This window comes from Oncorhynchus gorbuscha, linkage group LG10 (genome assembly GCF_021184085.1).
Source record: "Oncorhynchus gorbuscha isolate QuinsamMale2020 ecotype Even-year linkage group LG10, OgorEven_v1.0, whole genome shotgun sequence".
NCBI classification, from domain to species: domain Eukaryota; kingdom Metazoa; phylum Chordata; class Actinopteri; order Salmoniformes; family Salmonidae; genus Oncorhynchus; species Oncorhynchus gorbuscha.
In genome coordinates this window covers 95,663,847-95,683,325 of record NC_060182.1, presented here as the reverse complement: position 1 = coordinate 95,683,325, position 19,479 = coordinate 95,663,847, and the positions used below count along the sequence as shown (strand labels likewise).

Below are 19,479 nucleotides of genomic sequence, written 5' to 3'. Positions count from 1 at the left end.
TAATATTGCAGATAGATTGTGTAATGTAATGGTTAGCTTAGCTTAAATATTGCAGATAGATTGTGTAATGTAATGGTTAGCTTAGCTTAAATATTGCAGATAGATTGTGTAATGTAATGGTTAGCTTAGATTAAATATTGCAGATTGTGTAATGTAATGGTTAGCTTAGCTTTAATATTGCAGATAGATTGTGTAATGTAATGGTTAGCTTAGCTTAAATATTGCAGATAGATTGTGTAATGTAATGGTTAGCTTAGCTTAAATATTGCAGATAGATTGTGTAATGTAATGGTTAGCTTAGATTAAATATTGCAGATTGTGTAATGTAATGGTTAGCTTAGCTTAAATATTGCAGATTGTGTAATGTAATGGTTAGCTTAGCTTTAATATTGCAGATAGATTGTGTAATGTAATGGTTAGCTTAGCTTAAATATTGCAGATAGATTGTGTAATGTAATGGTTAGCTTAGCTTAAATATTGCAGATTGTGTAATGTAATGGTTAGCTTAGCTTAAATATTGCAGATAGATTGTGTAATGTAATGGTTAGCTTAGCTTAAATATTGCAGATAGATTGTGTAATGTAATGGTTAGCTTAGATTAAATATTGCAGATTGTGTAATGTAATGGTTAGCTTAGCTTAAATATTGCAGATTGTGTAATGTAATGGTTAGCTTAGCTTTAATATTGCAGATAGATTGTGTAATGTAATGGTTAGCTTAGCTTTAATATTGCAGATTGTGTAATGTAATGGTTAGCTTAGCTTTAATATTGCAGATTGTGTAATGTAATGGTTAGCTTAGCTTAAATATTGCAGATAGATTGTGTAATGTAATGGTTATCTTAGATTAAATATTGCAGATTGTGTAATGTAATGGTTAGCTTAGCTTAAATATTGCAGATTGTGTAATGTAATGGTTAGCTTAGCTTTAATATTGCAGATAGATTGTGTAATGTAATGGTTAGCTTAGCTTAAATATTGCAGATAGATTGTGTAATGTAATGGTTAGCTTAGCTTAAATATTGCAGATAGATTGTGTTATGTAATGGTTAGCTTAGCTTTAATATTGCAGATAGTGTTATGTAATGGTTAGCTTAGCTTTAATATTGCAGATAGATTGTGTAATGTAATGGTTAGCTTAGCTTAAATATTGCAGATAGATTGTGTAATGTAATGGTTAGCTTAGCTTAAATATTGCAGATAGATTGTGTAATGTAATGGTTATCTTAGATTAAATATTGCAGATTGTGTAATGTAATGGTTAGCTTAGCTTAAATATTGCAGATTGTGTAATGTAATGGTTAGCTTAGCTTAAATATTGCAGATAGATTTGTAATGTAATGGTTAGCTTATAAAACAGATGACTTTAATGTAATGGTTAGCTTAGCTTAAATATTGCAGATAGATTGTGTAATGTAATGGTTAGCTTAGCTTTAATATTGCAGATTGAAGTGTAACGGTTAGCTTAGCTTTAATATTGCAGATAGGTGTAATGTAATGGGCTTACTTAAATATTGCAGATAGATTGTGTAACGTAATGGTTAGCTTAGCTTAAATATTGCAGATTGTGTAATGTAATGGTTTTAGCTTAAATACTACATTTCAATAATATAAAACACATGACTTTAAAATCACACGTTCATGCTTAATTTGTTTTCCTATTATTTTGGCACAGGTTAAGTTGGACTATTGCCCTTTGAAAACCTCAAAACGATGCTGAATGTTTTTGTTATTTCTGTCCCTAGCCCCTCCTCCTCAGTCCCTAGCCCCTCCTCCTCAGTCCCTAGCCCCTCCTCCTCAGTCCCTAGCCCCTCCTCCTCAGTCCCTAACCCCTCCCCCCAGTCCCTAACCCCTCCTCCTCAGTCCCTAACCCCTCCTCCTCAGTCCCTAGCCCCTCCTCCTCAGTCCCTAACCCCTCCTTCTTTCAACTTCTCAGCTTTGGCCACAGAGAGACAGTACCAAAGATAAAAACACCACACAAAAATACAAAAATACATTTAGAAACCACATTTATATCAATTCATTACTTTCTGTTATTGTTAGTACATGTCAATGGGTATTTCTATCATTAGTGGAGAATGCATATTTTTAATTTCATGCATTTCAATGAAAGACAAAGTTAGCATGGGATGAATCCTTCAACTGCTCAGCCCTCAAGGTGTTGTCATAACAACAGCATAAGCAGTAGTGTTATATATATATACATATTTTACCTCCTTTTTTTCTCCCCAATTGGTAGTTACAGTCTTGTCTCATCGCTGCAACTCCCGTACGGACTCGGGAGTGGATAAGGTTCCAGAGCCGTGCATCCTGGGAAACACGACCCAGCCACAACGCCCACACTTAACCCGGAAGCCAACCGCACCAATGTGTCGGCGACCGTGTCAGCGTGCATTGCGCCCGGGCCCACAACAGGAGTCGCTAGTGCGCGATGGGACAGGGACATCCCTGCCGGCCAAACCCTCCCTTAACCCGGACGACACTGGGCCAATTGTGCGCCGTCCCATGGGGTCTTCCGGTCGCGGCCGGCTGCGACAAAGCCTGGACTCGAACCCAGAATCTCTAGTGGCACAGCTAGCACTGCGTGCAGAGCCTTAGACCACTGCGCCACTCGGAAAGGCCCTATAGCAGTAGAGTTCTATGTCGAGACTAAGAGTAAAGGAGCGTGGGTAGGATTGAGGCCTTTAACGCTCAGACCTGAGACAAAAAACACAACAACAACAACAACAACAAAAAAATCCATCCTACACAGCAGTAAATAAACAACTGCATAAACGTCTTCATGATAAAGTGTGAACAGAACCAAGGGGAGTTCACTCCTGGATCAGACGACAGCGTATTGTACATTAACAAGTCTGTATCAGATCCATGTCCAGTATTAATATAACGTTCCTGGGTTCGGTTCGGTCCATACATCCTGGCTCGGGTTACACTCCCGTCCTGAAGAACAGAAACGATCATTCTTTCTCACACTGTTCCTTATCTTCAGTCAAGAAAACCGTGCTGTGTCCTCATGAGTACTCCCCCAGGCCCAGGGATATATTACAAGAGTTTAGTGGTTTAGCTCAGGTCAGGAACAGCATAGTGAGGTATATGTGGACAGGGGAGACAGGACGAGAGAGAAGGAGAGAACAGGATAGGACAGGGGAGACAGGACGAGAGAGAAGAGAAGAAAGAGAACAGGATAGGACAGGGGAGACAGGACGAGAGAGAAGAGAAGAGAGAGAACAGGACAGGGAGAGGAGAGAGGACAGGGAGAGGAGAGAGGACAGGGAGAGGAGAGAGAGGACAGGAGAGAGGACAGGGTAGAGGGAGAGGACAGGGAGAGGAGAGAGGACAAGGAGAGAGGGCAGGGAGAGAGAGGAGAGAGGAGAGAGAGGAGAGAGGACAGGAGAGAGGAGAGAGGACAGGGAGAGAGGAGAGAGGACAGGGAGAGGAGAAAGGACAGGGAGAGGAGAGAGGAGAGAGGACTGGGAGAGGAGAGAGGACAGGGAGAGGAGAGGGAGAGAGGACAGGGCGAGGAGAGAGGACAGGGAGAGGAGAGAGGACAGGGAGAGGAGAGAGGACAGGGCGAGGAGAGAGGACAGGGAGAGGAGAGAGGGCAGGAGAGGAGAGAGGACAGGGAGAGGAGAGAGGACAAGAGAGAGGAGAGAGGACAGGAGAGAGGAGAGAGGACAGGGAGAGGAGAGGGAGGACAGGGAGAGGAGAGATAGGACAGGGAGAGGAGAGAGAGGACAGGGAGAGGAGAGATAGGACAGGGAGAGGAGAGAGAGGACAGGGAGAGGAGAGAGAGGACAGGGAGAGGAAAGAGAGGACAGGGAGAGGAGAGAGAATACAGGGAGAGGAGAGAGGACAGGAGAGAGGACAGGCAGAGGAGAGAGAGGAGAGGAGAGAGAGGACAGGGAGAGGAGAGAGAGGACAGGGAGAGGAGAGAGGACAGGGTGAGGAGAGAGAGGACAGGGAGAGGAAAGAGAGGACAGGGAGAGGAAAGAGAGGACAGGGAGAGGAAAGAGAGGACAGGGAGAGGAAAGAGAGGACAGGGAGAGGAGAGAGGACAGGGAGAGGAGAGAGGGGACAGGGAGAGGAGAGAGGGGACAGGGAGAGGAGAGAGAGGACAGGGAGAGGAGAGAGGACAGGGAGAGGAGAGAGGACAGGGAGAGGAGAGAGGACAGGAGAGAGGACAGGGAGAGGAGGGAGAGCTTTGCTGAGCGCTGGCTACGACCATGTACTGCTTGTTGATGCGTCAGCAGACCTATTACTTGCGGAAGAACTTGAGGTAGACGACCGCACCCAGTATGACCAGCTCCATCAGAATGATGACGGATAACAACAGCTTGTTGGTCATCAGTCTAAAAGAGTAAGGACAGACACACAAACAGCCACTCAATGACAGAGGACAGATTCAACAAACGGAAGAAGAAGCAAGGCCTCTATTGCTAAATAGTTCTCACAATTAGAATAACCTGTATAAATACAGACGCCATTTTTTTACACCAACATGAGGACAGGGACCATAGTGTAACAGCGTTGTCCGGAGCCCCGTCTGACTCACCGTCGAGACATGGCTCGTAGGATCTTCCTGCTCCGGCTGAGGTTCTCCCCAGTGTTGACCAGCTAACAGGAGAAACACAACAACGAAAGACAACAACAGGTCATCAGAATTCAACATCTTCTCTTTTCAAAAAAACTCTTTGACGGTTATGATTCCAAGAAAGTCTCAATTTGGTCCCTCCCCTTTATATATTTAATGATCTGACAAGTCTGGATAGACAACCAGTGTTGAGGAGGAGCTATCCACCATATCTCATTCATTCTGATCTAGGATCTGTCTATATCATCTCATATCTGTCCATATCATCTCATTCATTCTGATCTCAGATCTGTCTATATCATCTCATTCAATCTTATCTAGGATCTGTCCATATCATCTCATTCAATCTGATCTAGGATCTGTCCATATCATCTCATTCATTCTGATCTAGGATCTGTCCATATCATCTCATTCATTCTGATCTAGGATCTGTCCACATCATCTCATATCTGTCCATATCATCTCATTCAATCTGATCTAGGATCTGTCCATATCATCTCCTGCATTCTGATCTAGAAGGCAGAACTAGACCAGCACTCCGACACGGAGACGCTTTATGAATATGAACCCTTCCACAACCCCAGAGCTTCCCACTCAGAGCCTTGTGTCTCCAGAGCTTCCCACTCAGAGCCTTATGCCTCCAGAGCTTCCCACTCAGAGCCTTGTGTCTCCAGAGCTTCCCACTCAGAGCCTTATGCCTCCAGAGCTTCCCACTCAGAGCCTTGTGTCTCCAGAGCTTCCCACTCAGAGCCTTATGCCTCCAGAGCTTCCCACTCAGAGCCTTGTGTCTCCAGAGCTTCCCACTCAGAGCCTTTCCCACTCAGAGCCTTGTGCCTCCAGAGCTTCCCACTCAGAGCCTTATGTCTCCAGAGCTTCCCACTCAGCTTTATGCCTCCAGAGCTTCCCACTCAGAGCCTTGTGTCTCCAGAGCTTCCCACTCAGAGCCTTGTGTCTCCAGAGCTTCCCACTCAGCCTTATGCCTCCAGAGCTTCCCACTCAGAGCCTTACAGTGGGGCAAAAAAGTATTTAGTCTGCCACCAATTGTGCAAGTTCTCCCACTTAAAAATATGAGAGAGGCCTGTAATTTTCATTATAGGTACACTTCAACTATGACAGACAAAATGAGGGGGAAAAAATGCAGAAAAATCACATTGTAGGATTTTTAATTAATTTATTTGCAAATTAGGGTGGAAAATAAGTATTTGGTCACCTACAAACAAGCAAGATTTCTGGCTCTCACAGACCTGTAACTTCTTCTTTAAGAGGCTCCTCTGTCCTCCACTCGTTGCCTGTATTAATGGCACCTGTTTGAACTTGTTATCAGTATAAAAGACACCAGTCCACAACCTCAAACAGTCACACGCCAAACTCCACTATGGCCAAGACCAAAGAGCTGTCAAAGGACACCACAAACAAAATTGTAGACCTGCACCAGGCTGGGAAGACTGAATCCGCAATAGGTAGGCAGCTTGGTTTGAAGAAATCAACTGTGGGAGCAATTATTAGGAAATGGAAGACATACAAGACCACTGATAATCTCCCTCGATCTGGGGCTCCACGCAAGATCTCACCCCGTGGGGTCAAAATGATCACAAGAACAGTGAGCAAAAATCCCAGAACCACACGGGGGGACCTAGTGAATGACCTGCAGAGAGCTGGGACCAAAGTAACAAAGCCTACCATCAGTAACACACTACGCCGCCAGGGACTCAAATCCTGCATTACCTGACGTGTCCCCTTGCTTAAGCCAGTATATGTCCAGGTCCAGGCCCGTCTGAAGTTTGCTAGAGAGCATTTGGATGATCCAGAAGAAGATTGGGAGAATGTCATATGGTCAGATGAAAACAAAATATAACTTTTTGGTAAAAACTCAACTCGTCGTGTTTGGAGGACAAAGAATGCTGAGTTGCATCCAAAGAACACCATACCTACTGTGAAGCATGGGGGTGGAAACATCATGCTTTGGGGCTGTTTTTCTGCAAAGGGACCAGGACGACTGATCCGTGTAAAGGAAAGAATGAATGGGGCCATGTATCGTGAGATTTTGAGTGAAAACCTCCTTCAAGGGCATTGAAGATGAAACGTGGCTGGGTCTTTCAGCATGACAATGATCCCAAACACACCGCCCGGGCAACAAAGGAGTGGCTTCGTAAGAAGCATTTCAAGGTCCTGGAGTGGCCTAGCCAGTCTCCAGATCTCAACCCCATAGAAAATTTTGGAGGGAGTTGAAAGTCCGTGTTGACCAGCAACAGCCCCAAAACATCACTGCTCTAGAGGAGATCTGCATGGAGGAATGGGCCAAAAAAGCAGCAACAGTGTGTGAAAACCTTGTGAAGACTTACAGAAAACGTTTGACCTCTGTCATTGCCAACAAAGGGTATATAACAAAGTATTGAGATAAACTTTTGTTATTGACCAAATACTTATTTTCCACCATAATTTGCAAATAAATTCCTTAAAAATCCTACAATGTGATTTTTTTTCTTCTCATTTTGTCTGTCATAGTTGTAGTGTACCTATGATGAAAATTACAGGCCTCTCTCGTCTTTTTAAGTGGGAGAACTTGCACAATTGGTGGCTTGACTAAATACTTTTTTGCCCCACTGTATGTCTCCAGAGCTTCCCACTCAGAGCCTTGTGTCTCCAGGGCTTCCCACTCAGAGCCTTATGCCTCCAGAGCTTCCCAATCAGAGCCTTGTGTCTCCAGACCTTCCCAATCCCACTCACTCTGTCTCTGGTGCGGTCCAGCTGTTCTCTCTGCTCTCCCAGCTCCTCGATGATGTCCACGCCGATCTGGTCTGTCTCTGCGGCGATGCGCTGACTCCTCTCTATACTCTGACTGGCGTTGTTCAGGTGCTCGTGTCCCTGGATCAGCAAGGCCCTCTGGGACTGAAGCTGGGTCTGAAAACAAACAGATAATATCAAATCAATCAATTCATCAATCAATCAATACCCGCACGGAAAGTGCAATAAGCTGTCAGGTGAACGTAAGCCCTGAATATATTATTTTATTGTGTTTCAGGAACGTTGTCTTGTAATATCTCAACAGCATCACCACATATCAGGGCTGTGTGGTCTTAGCCACTACCAGTTGTAACTGACACCACGCATCCTACTGTAAGGCTACTGTACACTTGTTTACTTCATGTGTAACTCTGTTGTTGTTGTTGTTGTTGTTGTTTTTTTCTGTCGCACTGCTTTGCTTTTATCTTGGCCAGGTCGCAGTTGTAAATGAGAACTTGTTCTCAACTAGTTTGCCTGGTTAAATAAAAGGTGAAATAAATTAAATCAAATAAAAATGGGTGAATGGGAATGGTGTATGTAAACAGCTCCAGGCTGAAGATCCCTCTAGGTACAGATCTAGGATCAGCTTCCCTTCCTCCAATTCTAACCTTAACCATTATTAGGAAAAAAAACCGCTAAACTGACCCCAGATCAGTTTAGGGGCAACTTTACCACTTTTACCATCCTTGAACCAACGTAAGTCAGTCTAGACTCACGCTGTGTTCGTTCTGAGAGGAGTAGATGCCGTAGGCGCCCTCTGCTGGCCGGGTAGAGGAGGTGGAGGACAGGTCAGAGCTCTTCACCGCTCTCTGGAGCTTCCCCAGGTCTCTGCGGAACAGACGCAGCCTGGTGGACATGGCGTTCCGGTAGGACGAGGGAACGCCGATCAACTCCTGCTCCATCCCCTGCAGCTGGAGATTCACCAGGAGAAACATTTCATACCCCTCTAAAAATGACATTATAGCTGCCCTCGGCTCCAGCCTTTGCAACCTAATGCGTGTATGTATGAATGAATGAATGAATGAATATATATATATATATATATATATATATATATATATATATATATATAAATAAAATGCTCCCATCCGGTGACGGAAAACGGGGTAAATTGGTACTTCATGGGGTCCCTTGGCCTCTACACCTTGGACCGTGTTTGGGACGGTGTACGGCGGCCAGTGGCTAAAACTCCCTATTGGTCGGGCGGAGAAACCCTGGGAGGACCTGGCTTCTTGGAGTGGCCCTTCCTCTGAGGCTGTACTGGGTCAAGATAGAGATATATATATAATCTTGACCCAGTACAACCTCAGAGGAAGGGCCACTCCAAGGAGCCATATATGTGTGTGTGTGTGTGTGTGTGTGTGTGTGTGTGTGTGTGTGTGTGTGTGTGTGTGTGTGTGTGTGTGTGTGTGTGTGTGTGTGTGTGTGTGTGTGTGTGTGTGTGTGTGTGTGTGTGTGTGTGTGTGTGTGTGTGACACACATACAGGAGATGTTGAGTACTGAAGAAAAACACTCTCTCATATGGATTAATACACTATTGTTCAATAAAAACAGTTAATTTGTGAAATGTTAACCCATGTTATTGTAGTACTAATTCATTCCTTCAACTCTATGCCTATATATATATATATATATACTCTATAGCATTTCCATTTGATCCAAGGTTTTATTATTATTATACAACAACTGATCAGGTTTTTACTATCTACTATGTTTCACTACCAGATCACCAGTACCAGCCGAAGGACATCTAGAATAATCTGCTATAAAAAAAAAAAATGTATAGCTATAAATCGATAAATTGATACAGATGAGAATTGCGACAGATCGCTTTTCCCCCAAGTGTAACATATACAATAAAATACAAAATGGCCGCTTACCACTTCCACTGCCTCTCCGTGTCTTTCGTCAAAAGTTCGCACCAACCTCTTCTTCTCCTCTGTAAAACAGGAACACCTCTGTATTTAATTTATTTATCTTTTAAAAAAAAGGCTGAGCTGTACTGTTTTGTCTGGTGTTTACTTTGAAAAAAAACAAATTTTTCTAAATGTTCATTATATGATATGCAAGCATACCTAGGCACCAATGTGTCATGAACAACGTTAGCTTGAGCAACGCTAGTGGAATAACGGTTCGCCTTCAAAATAAAAGTCTCCCGTTGAAACTGATGCAAACGGATACAAATAGTGGCATTATGACACCATTGACAATATCAGTATCGCAATGTTTTTTTTCCCCCCATGGTAAAAATAAAATAACAACTTTTCTACATCTTGGAATAGATTTAATTTAAATAGATGTGACTGTGGATTTGTTTCCAACTTCAGGGCTGTTTTCCTAAAATTATTTAAATCCACTTTGTGTTTTGTTTCCTTCAAAATAAAATAAAAAATATATTTGTCATATGCGCTGAATACAAAAGGTGTAGTAGACCTTACCGTGAAATGCTTACTTTTACAAGCCCTTAACCAACAGTGCAGTTCAAGAAGAGTTAAGAAAATATTTACCAAATAAACAAAAGTTTTTAAAAAATTATAAAAAAGTAACCGTGTTAGCTGTGTCACTAGAGATTCTGGGTTCGAGTTCAGACTCTGTCACATCAGGCCGCGACCGAGACACCCATGGGGCGGCGTACAATTGGCCCTGCGTCGTCCGGGTTAGAGGAGGGGATGTCCTTGTCCCATCGCGCATTATAGCGTCTCCTGTGGCGGGCCGGGAGCAGTGCACGCTGGCGCCGTCGCATGGTGTTTCCTTCGACACATTGGTGCGGCTGGCTTCCGGGTTAAGTGGGCATTGTGTCAAGAAGCAATGTGGCTGTGGGCTGGGCTGTGTTTCGGAGGACACACTGCTCTTTGGCCTTTGCCTCTCCCGAGTCCATACGGGAGTCGCAGCGATGAGACAAGACTGTAACTACCAATACCACAAAATTGGGGAGAAATGGTTCAAAAACGGCTGTTAAGAAGCCTTTTGGTCCTAGACTTGGTGCTCCGGTAAACAATTGGTGCTCCGGTAAACACTTGGTGCTCCGGTAAACACTTGGTGCTCCGGTAAACACTTGGTGCTCCGGTAAGACTTGTCATGCGGTGGCAGAGAGAACAGTCTATTATCAACGCTGTATAAACTGCCGTAGTTCTGGTTTGTATTCAGCGCGCGGTGAACTTTACCTACTTCCTGTAAATGACTGGTGATTGCTCAGCCGCCGTCAGTACAAGACATATAAGCGCTAGCTTTGCGTTAGCTTAGCATAAGCATTGGGTTAACACCGTTAAGGTGACCGCCGTCAGTACAAGACATATAAGCGCTAGCTTTGCGTTAGCTTAGCATAAGCATTGGGTTAACACCGTTAAGGTGACCGCCGTCAGTACAAGACATATAAGCGCTAGCTTTGAGTTAGCTTAGCATAAGCATTGGGTTAACACCGTTAAGGTGACCGCCGTCAGTACAAGACATATAAGCGCTAGCTTTGCGTTAGCTTAGCATAAGCATTGGGTTAACACCGTTAAGGTGACCGCCGTCAGTACAAGACATATAAGCGCTAGCTTTGAGTTAGCTTAGCATAAGCATTGGGTTAACACCGTTAAGGTGACCGCCGTCAGTACAAGACATATAAGCGCTAGCTTTGCGTTAGCTTAGCATAAGCATTGGGTTAACACCGTTAAGGTGACCGCCGTCAGTACAAGACATATAAGCGCTAGCTTTGCGTTAGCTTAGCATAAGCATTGGGTTAACACCGTTAAGGTGACCGCCGTCAGTACAAGACATATAAGCGCTAGCTTTGCGTTAGCTTAGCATAAGCATTGGGTTAACACCGTTAAGGTGACCGCCGTCAGTACAAGACATATAAGCGCTAGCTTTGCGTTAGCTTAGCATAAGCATTGGGTTAACACCGTTAAGGTGACCGCCGTCAGTACAAGACATATAAGCGCTAGCTTTGTGTTAGCTTAGCATAACCATTGGGTTAACACCGTTAAGGTGACCGCCGTCAGTACAAGACATATAAGCGCTAGCTTTGCGTTAGCTTAGCATAACCATTGGGTTAACACCGTTAAGGTGACCGCCGTCAGTACAAGACATATAAGCGCTAGCTTTGCGTTAGCTTAGCATAAGCATTGGGTTAACACCGTTAAGGTGACCGCCGTCAGTACAAGACATATAAGCGCTAGCTTTGCGTTAGCTTAGCATAAGCATTGGGTTAACACCGTTAAGGTGACCGCCGTCAGTACAAGACATATAAGCGCTAGCTTTGCGTTAGCTTAGCATAAGCATTGGGTTAACACCGTTAAGGTGACCGCCGTCAGTACAAGACATATAAGCGCTAGCTTTGCGTTAGCTTAGCATAAGCATTGGGTTAACACCGTTAAGGTGACCGCCGTCAGTACAAGACATATAAGCGCTAGCTTTGCGTTAGCTTAGCATAAGCATTGGGTTAACACCGTTAAGGTGACCGCCGTCAGTACAAGACATATAAGCGCTAGCTTTGCGTTAGCTTAGCATAAGCATTGGGTTAACACCGTTAAGGTGACTGTGTCAGAGGTGAGAGTTGGGCTAATGCCTTGCTTTCTGAGAGAGATGTGGCCTTCGACAAGTCAAAAGGATGAGTTATCTGTCCTGCTGCCACTGTTCCTTTAAATCCTCTGTTCTCTGTGAGGGAGACGGGTTAGTGGTGACCTGTGCTATCCTGCTAGCATAGCATGATTAAAATATTAGTGTTAATGACAGTGGATGTCCTGTTGTTGGTCCTCTACCACCACCTCAACAGGGGGGGGTCAGAGGGCTGTGACCTGTTACCCCCACCTCAACAGGGGGGTCAGAGGGCTGTGACCTGTTACCCCCACCTCAACAGGGGGGTCAGAGGGCTGTGACCTGTTACCCCCACCTCAACAGGGGGGTCAGAGGGCTGTGACCTGTTACCCCCACCTCAACAGGGGGGTCAGAGGGCTGTGACCTGTTACCACCACCTCAACAGGGGGGTCAGAGGGCTGTGACCTGTTACCCCCACCTCAACAGGGGGGGTCAGAGGGCTGTGACCTGTTACCCCCACCTCAACAGGGGGTCAGAGGGCTGTGACCTGTTACCACCACCTCAGGGGGTCAGAGGGGGGACCTGTTACCACCACCTCAACAGGGGGTCAGAGGGCTGTGACCTGTTACCACCACCTCAACAGGGGGTCAGAGGGCTGTGACCTGTTACCACCACCTCAACAGGGGGTCAGAGGGCTGTGACCTGTTACCACCACCTCAACATGGGGGTCAGAGGGCTGTGACCTGGTTACCCCCACCTCAACAGGGGGTCAGAGGGCTGTGACCTTTTACCACCACCTCAACCGGGGGTCAGAGGGCTGTGACCTGAACCCCCACCTCTTAGTGGGGTCAGAGGGCTGTGACCTGTTACCACCACCTCAACATGGTGCTCCGGTAACACTTGCTGTGCGGTGGCATAGGGAACAGTCCATGACTAGGGTGGCTGAAGTCTCTGACAATTTTAATACTGTCCTCGGACAACGCTTATTATAGAGGTCCTGGACGGCAGAAAGCTTAGCCCTTAGTGATGTAGTGGGCCGTACGCACTACCCTCTGACACCGCCTGGTATAGAGGTCCTGGATGGCAGGAAGCTTAGCCCTTAGTGATGTAGTGGGCCGTACGCACTACCCTCTGTAGGTTCCTTGCGGTCAGATGCCGAGCTGTTGCCATAAAAAGGCGGTGATGCAACCGGTCAGGATGCTCTCGATGGTGCAGCTGTAGAACTTTTTGAGGATCAGGGGACCCATGCCAAATCTTTTCAGTCTCCTGAGGGGGGAAAAGGTTTTGTTATGCCCTCTTCACGACTATCTTGGTGTGTTTGGACCGTGATAGTTTGTTGGTGATGTGGACACCAAGGACCTATAAACTCCCGGCCCGCTCTACTACTAAGTACTACTCTACAACGACTAAGTACACACCCCCTGAGGGGCCCCAGTGTTGAGGATCAGTGTGGCAGACGTGTTGTTACAAACCCTCACCACCTGGGGGCGACCCGTCAGGAAGTCCAGGATCCAGTTGCAGAGGGAGGTGTTTAGTCCCAGGGTCCTTACCTTAAAGATGTGCTTCGTGGGCACTACGGTGTTGAACACTGAGCTGTAGTCAATGCCAATTCCTTGCCATTAAAAAAATTATCTGTTGAAATAGCACTGTGGATTTATAGACTTCAGATTTGCAAAGGGGACATAATTATATTGCAATGTACCGCCTTCTCACTGGACCTTGGGTCCATGAAATGAGGTATCAGTCTACTCAGTGACACTCACAGATCAGAACTGCGAAGGGTTTACACAAATATCAGTGTCGTAGCTCTTCTTGCAGGACATTAACTTTGGGAAATCACCTCACTATTCAGTCTATTGTGAGTATTGGACAATTCTTAAGCAACGTAGAGCCTTACCTATGGATCTGGATGGTCTGTGAAATGAGGGAGCCCCTCAGGGGTGAGTGCTTAGTCCCCTCCTGTATTCCCTGTTCACCCATGACTTCGTGGCCAAACACGACTCAAACACCATCATTAAGTTTGCTGATGACAACGGTGGTAGGCCTGATCACCAATGAAAGCCTATAGGGAGGTCAGAGACCTGCCATCTCTCCCTCAACGTCAGCAAGACAAAGGAGCGGATTGTGGACAACAGGAAAAATGAGGGCTGAGCACGCCCCCATTGAGATCGATAGAGCTGTAGTGGAGACAGAACCCATCACTTAAGGACCTACCATGGTCCAAACACACCGACACAGTCGTGAAGAGAACAAGACAACGCCTCTTCCCCCTCAGGAGGCTGAAAAGATTTGGCATTTGCCATCAGATCCTCAGAAAGTTTTACAGTTGACAGGATCTTGACTGGCTGAATCATTTCTTGGTTTGGCATCTGACCGCAAGGCGCTATAGAGCTAGTGTGTACGGCACAGTAATCACTGGTTGCCATCCAGGACCTCTATACCAGGCGGTGTCAGAGGAAGGACCTAAAGATTGTCAAAGACTCCAGCCACCCAAGTCATAGACTGTTCTCTCTGCTTCCGCATGTCAAGCGGTACCGATTAACCTGATTAGCATTACTCAGTACTGGTACCCTGTGTATATAGCCTAGTTATCATTACTCAGTACTGGTACTCTGTGTATATAGCCTGGTTATCATTACTCAGTACTGGTACCCTGTGTATATAGCCTAGTTATCATTACTCAGTACTGGTACTCTGTGTATATAGCCTGGTTATCATTACTCAGTACTGGTACCCTGTGTATATAGCCTAGTTATCATTACTCAGTACTGGTACCCTGTGTATATAACCTAGTTATCATTGACTCAGTACTGGTACCCTGTGTATATAGCCTAGTTATCATTACTCAGTACTGGTACCCTGTGTATATAACCTAGTTATCATTGACTCAGTACTGGTACCCTGTGTATATAGCCTAGTTTTCATTACTCATTGACTCAGTACTGGTACCCTGTGTACATAACCTAGTTATCATTACTCATTGACTCAGTACTGGTACCCTGTGTACATAACCTAGTTATCATTACTCAGTACTGGTACCCTGTGTATATAGCCTAGTTATCATTACTCAGTACTGGTACCCTGTGTATATAACCTAGTTATCATTGACTCAGTACTGGTACCCTGTGTATATAGCCTAGTTATCATTACTCATTGACTCAGTACTGGTACCCTGTGTATATAGCCTAGTTATCATTACTCATTGACTCAGTACTGGTACCCTGTGTACATAACCTAGTTATCATTACTCATTGACTCAGTACTGGTACCCTGTGTACATAACCTAGTTATCATTACTCAGTACTGGTACCCTGTGTATATAGCCTAGTTATCATGACTCAGTACTGGTACCCTGTGTATATAGCCTAGTTATCATTACTCATTGACTCAGTACTGGTACCCTGTGTATATAGCCTAGTTATCATTACTCAGTACTGGTACCCTGTCTATATAACCTAGTTATCATTACTCAGTACTGGTACCCTGTCTATATAGCCTAGTTATCATTACTCATTGACTCAGTACTGGTACCCTGTCTATATAGCCTAGTTATCATTACTCAGTACTGGTACCCTGTGTATATAGCCTAGTTATCATTACTCATTGACTCAGTACTGGTACCCTGTGTATATAGCCTAGTTATCATTACTCATTGACTCAGTACTGGTACCCTGTGTATATAGCCTAGTTATCATTACTCAGTACTGGTACCCTGTCTATATAGCCTAGTTATCATTACTCAGTACTGGTACCCTGTGCATATAGCCTAGTTATCATTACTCAGTACTGGTACCCTGTGTATATAACCTAGTTATCATTACTCAGTACTGGTACCCTGTGTATATAGCCTAGTTATCATTACTCAGTACTGGTACCCTGTGCATATAGCCTAGTTATCATTACTCAGTACTGGTACCCTGTGTATATAGCCTAGTTATCATTACTCAGTACTGGTACCCTGTCTATATAGCCTAGTTATCATTACTCAGTACTGGTACCCTGTGTATATAACCTAGTTATCATTACTCATTGACTCAGTACTGGTACCCTGTGTATATAACCTAGTTATCATTACTCATTGACTCAGTACTGGTACCCTGTGTATATAACCTAGTTATCATTACTCATTGACTCAGTACTGGTACCCTGTGTATATAACCTAGTTATCATTGCAGGTTATCATTTCTTCAGCCTCCTGAGGTTGAAGAGGCACTGTGCGCCTTCTTCACCATGCTATCTGTGAAGGTGGACCATTTCAGTTGTCTGTGATGTGGGGTTATTGTTGGTTCACCCATGACTGGCCACGCAGTCATGGGCTGGTTTTGAGAACGCACCCTTGTGGGGCCCCAGTGTTGAGGATCAGCGGGGTGGAGATGCTGTTACCTACCCTCACACCCCCTGGGGGCGGCCCATCAGGAAGTCCAGGATCCAGTTGCATAGGGCGAGGTTCAGACCCAGGGTCTCAAGCTTGATGACGAGTTGGGAGGGTACTATGGTGTTAAATGCTGAGCTGTAGTCGATGAACAGCATTCTTACATTGGTATTCCTCTTGTCCAGATGGGTTAGGGCAGTGTGCAGTGTGGTTGAGATTGCATCGTCTGTGGACCTATTGGGGTGGTAAGCAAATTGGAGTGGGTCTAGGGTGTCAGGTAGGGTGGAGGTGATATGGTCCTTGACTCGTCTCTCAAAGCACTTCATGATGACGGAGGTGAGTGCTACGGGGCGGTAGTCGTTTAGCTCAGTTACCTTAGCCTTCTTGGGAACAGGAACAATGGTGGCCCTCTTGAAGCATTTGGGAACAACAGACTGGGATAGGGATTGATTGAATATGTCCGTAAACACATTAACCAGCTGGTCTGCGCATGCTCTGAGGGCGCGGCTGGGGATGCCGTCTGGGCCTGCAGCCTTGCGAGGGTTAACACGTTCTCACGTTGGCCACGGTGAAGGAGAGCCCGCAGGTTTTGGTAGCGGGCCGTGTCAGTGGCACTGTATTGTCCTCAAAGCGAGCAAAGAAGTTGTTTAGTTTGTCTGGGAGGAAGACATCATGGTCCGTGACGGGGCTGGTTTTCCTTTTGTAATCCGTGATTGACTGCAGACCCTGCCACATACCTCTCGTGTCTGAGCCGTTGAATTGCGACTCTACTTGCCTGTTTGATTGCCTTGGAGGGAATAGTTACACTGTTTGTATTCGGTCATGTTTCCAGTCACCTTGCCAGTCACCTTGCACCAACCCTAACCCACCTTACCTCAATCAGCCCGACTAATCGGTGTCTGTATGTAGCCTCTCTACTGTATGTAGCCTCTCTACTGTATGTAGCCTCTCGACTCTATGTAGCCTCTCGACTCTATGTAGCCTCTCGACTCTATGTAGCCTCTCGACTCTATGTAGCCTCTCGACTGTATGTAGCCTCTCTACTGTATGTAGCATCTACTGTATATAGCCTCTCTACTGTATATAGCCTCTCTACTGTATATAGCCTCTCTACTGTATATAGCATCTCTACTGTATATAGCCTCTCTACTGGATATAGCCTCTCTACTGGATATAGCCTCTCTACTGGATATAGCCTCTACTGTACATAGCCCGCCTCTACTGTACATAGCCCGCCTCTACTGTACATAGCCCGCCTCTACTGTACATAGCGCCTCTACTGTACATAGCGCCTCTACTGTACATAGCCTCTCTACTGTACATAGCCTCTCTACTGTACATAGCGCCTCTACTGTACATAGCGCCTCTACTGTACATAGCGCCTCTACTGTACATAGCGCCTCTACTGTACGTAGCCCCTCTACTGTACGTAGCCTCTCTACTGTACGTAGCCTCTCTACTGTATGTAGCCTCTCTACTGTATGTAGCCTCTCTACTGTATGTAGCCTCTCTACTGTATGTAGCCTCTCTACTGTATATTTACATTTACGTCATTTAGCAGACGCTCTATAACCTCTACTGTACATAGCCTCTCTACTGTACATAGTCTCTCTACTGTATATAGTCCCTCTACTGTATATAGCCTCTCTACGGTATGTAGCCTCTCTACTGTATGTAGTCTCTACGGTATTAGCCTATATATAGCCTCTCTATGAGGGAGTTTGTTCCACCATTGGAGGGCCAGAGCAGCGAACAGTTTTGATATATATATATATATAGCCTCATATATATATATATATATATAGTCTATGTATTCCCCCAATGCAAAGTCTATACATCCAACGTGCGATTTAAACAGATTGTGTGTTTGTCAAATTAACAAAAACTGTCTTTTGTTGAATTTTTATAAACAACATTCCAACCTTGTTTTGCATTATCTCGTCCGAGTGTGGCAAGACTATGTTTCACCTGTTAGCATCAGTTTCAAATGGGGAGGACTTTATTTTGAAGACGAACCACCGATTCCACTATTGTTGCTCACGCCAATGTTGTTGACAACACTAATCTGCTCGGCCTTGCAACCTCCTCTTATAATTAATCAATAAGGCCCAAGGGGGTGTGGTATATGGCCAATATACCACGGCTAAGGGTTGTTCTTTTGGCACGACGCAACACGGAGTGCCTGGACACAGCCCATAGCCGTGGTATATTGGCCATATATCACAAACCCAGAGGTTAATTAATTGCTATTATAAACTGGTTACCCATGTAAATTGGAGCAGTACAAATAAAAGTTGTCATAACCGTGGTATACGGTCTGATATTCCACGGCTGTTGGCTAATCAGCATTCAGGGCTCGAACCACCCAGTTTGTAATTCACATTTGTAAGCCACCATATTTTGGACATTTAACAGCAGTGGGCGGCTAAGCAGAACGCAAGACAACAGGGGGGGTAAGCTAATGGTAGTGGATTGGAGAGATATTTATAATGCAAAATACATATTTACAGATGTAAATTCAACTGTTGCATTTTTACCTCCTTGACATCTCAGTAATCTGTCAGGCATCAACTTCAGTTCGTCATAAAGGGACTTGAAGATCTCCTGCAGCTTTTCAAACTCTTCCGATGACATTTTGCTTTTATTTTAGCAGCAGGATTTGTGTTTTCAATTGTCCGTTTCTTTCTTGACAACACAAACGCCCAAATATTAGAAAATTAAACTGTTTAATTGCCGCTTATACGCTTTGTTGATAAAACCGTAAACCCCCTAACGAGATCCTCGGGACTCTTTCCGCATTCTGGTGATCGTGTGTCACATGTCTAGCGTCACTGCCTGCCTGAAGTGAATATCCCAATTATTATCACGAATGAAATGTCAAGTACATGCTTTTAAAATCAAAGTAACTTCAAATGTTTGACAGCAGCGTATGTTGTATACTTCTAATATGAATAATGTTTTTTTTTTTAAATGTGATTAAAACTTAAATAATATGTTAGATATTTATATACGGGCATTGAAAAGGTAGCTTTCACTGGTGCATTGTGGTCAATGTCGTTTTTATAATAATCATAACTGATATATTTACCATCTTTCAGATTGGGGGGAATAGGGGGAATATGTAGACTAGTATCTTACAAACTAAATAGCAGTTATTAGATTCAACTTCACTTTTTTTGTTTTCTTTAAAACATAATACATAAATAAAAATC

The 19,479-nt window shown here is 44.8% G+C and overlaps 1 protein-coding gene across 1 annotated transcript; it reads right to left on the bottom strand.

The window, feature by feature from the left end:
* Positions 1 to 4,076: 4,076 nt before the first annotated feature.
* vti1b (vesicle transport through interaction with t-SNAREs 1B) lies at positions 4,077 to 19,086 on the bottom strand. Its single transcript, XM_046367555.1, has 6 exons — positions 18,805 to 19,086; positions 9,255 to 9,313; positions 8,091 to 8,285; positions 7,318 to 7,491; positions 4,552 to 4,613; positions 4,077 to 4,348 (listed from the first exon to the last, which is right to left on the bottom strand). The coding sequence occupies exons 1-6, from the start codon at positions 18,899 to 18,901 to the stop codon at positions 4,255 to 4,257; spliced, it is 681 nt and encodes a 226-aa protein (XP_046223511.1). The 5' UTR covers positions 18,902 to 19,086; the 3' UTR covers positions 4,077 to 4,254.
* Positions 19,087 to 19,479: the final 393 nt, after the last annotated feature.

Excerpts from the sequence above, each read along its gene's own strand:
- vti1b (XM_046367555.1), bottom strand. The coding sequence starts at position 18,901 with ATGTCATCGGAAGAGTTTGAAAAGCTGCAGGAGATCTTCAAGTCCCTT. Across the intron at positions 8,286-9,254 it reads ACGGAGAGGCAGTGGAAGTG|CTGCAGGGGATGGAGCAGGA; the intron begins GTAAGCGGCCAT and ends GTGAATCTCCAG. Across the intron at positions 4,349-4,551 it reads CTACGAGCCATGTCTCGACG|ACTGATGACCAACAAGCTGT; the intron begins GTGAGTCAGACG and ends TTACTCTTTTAG.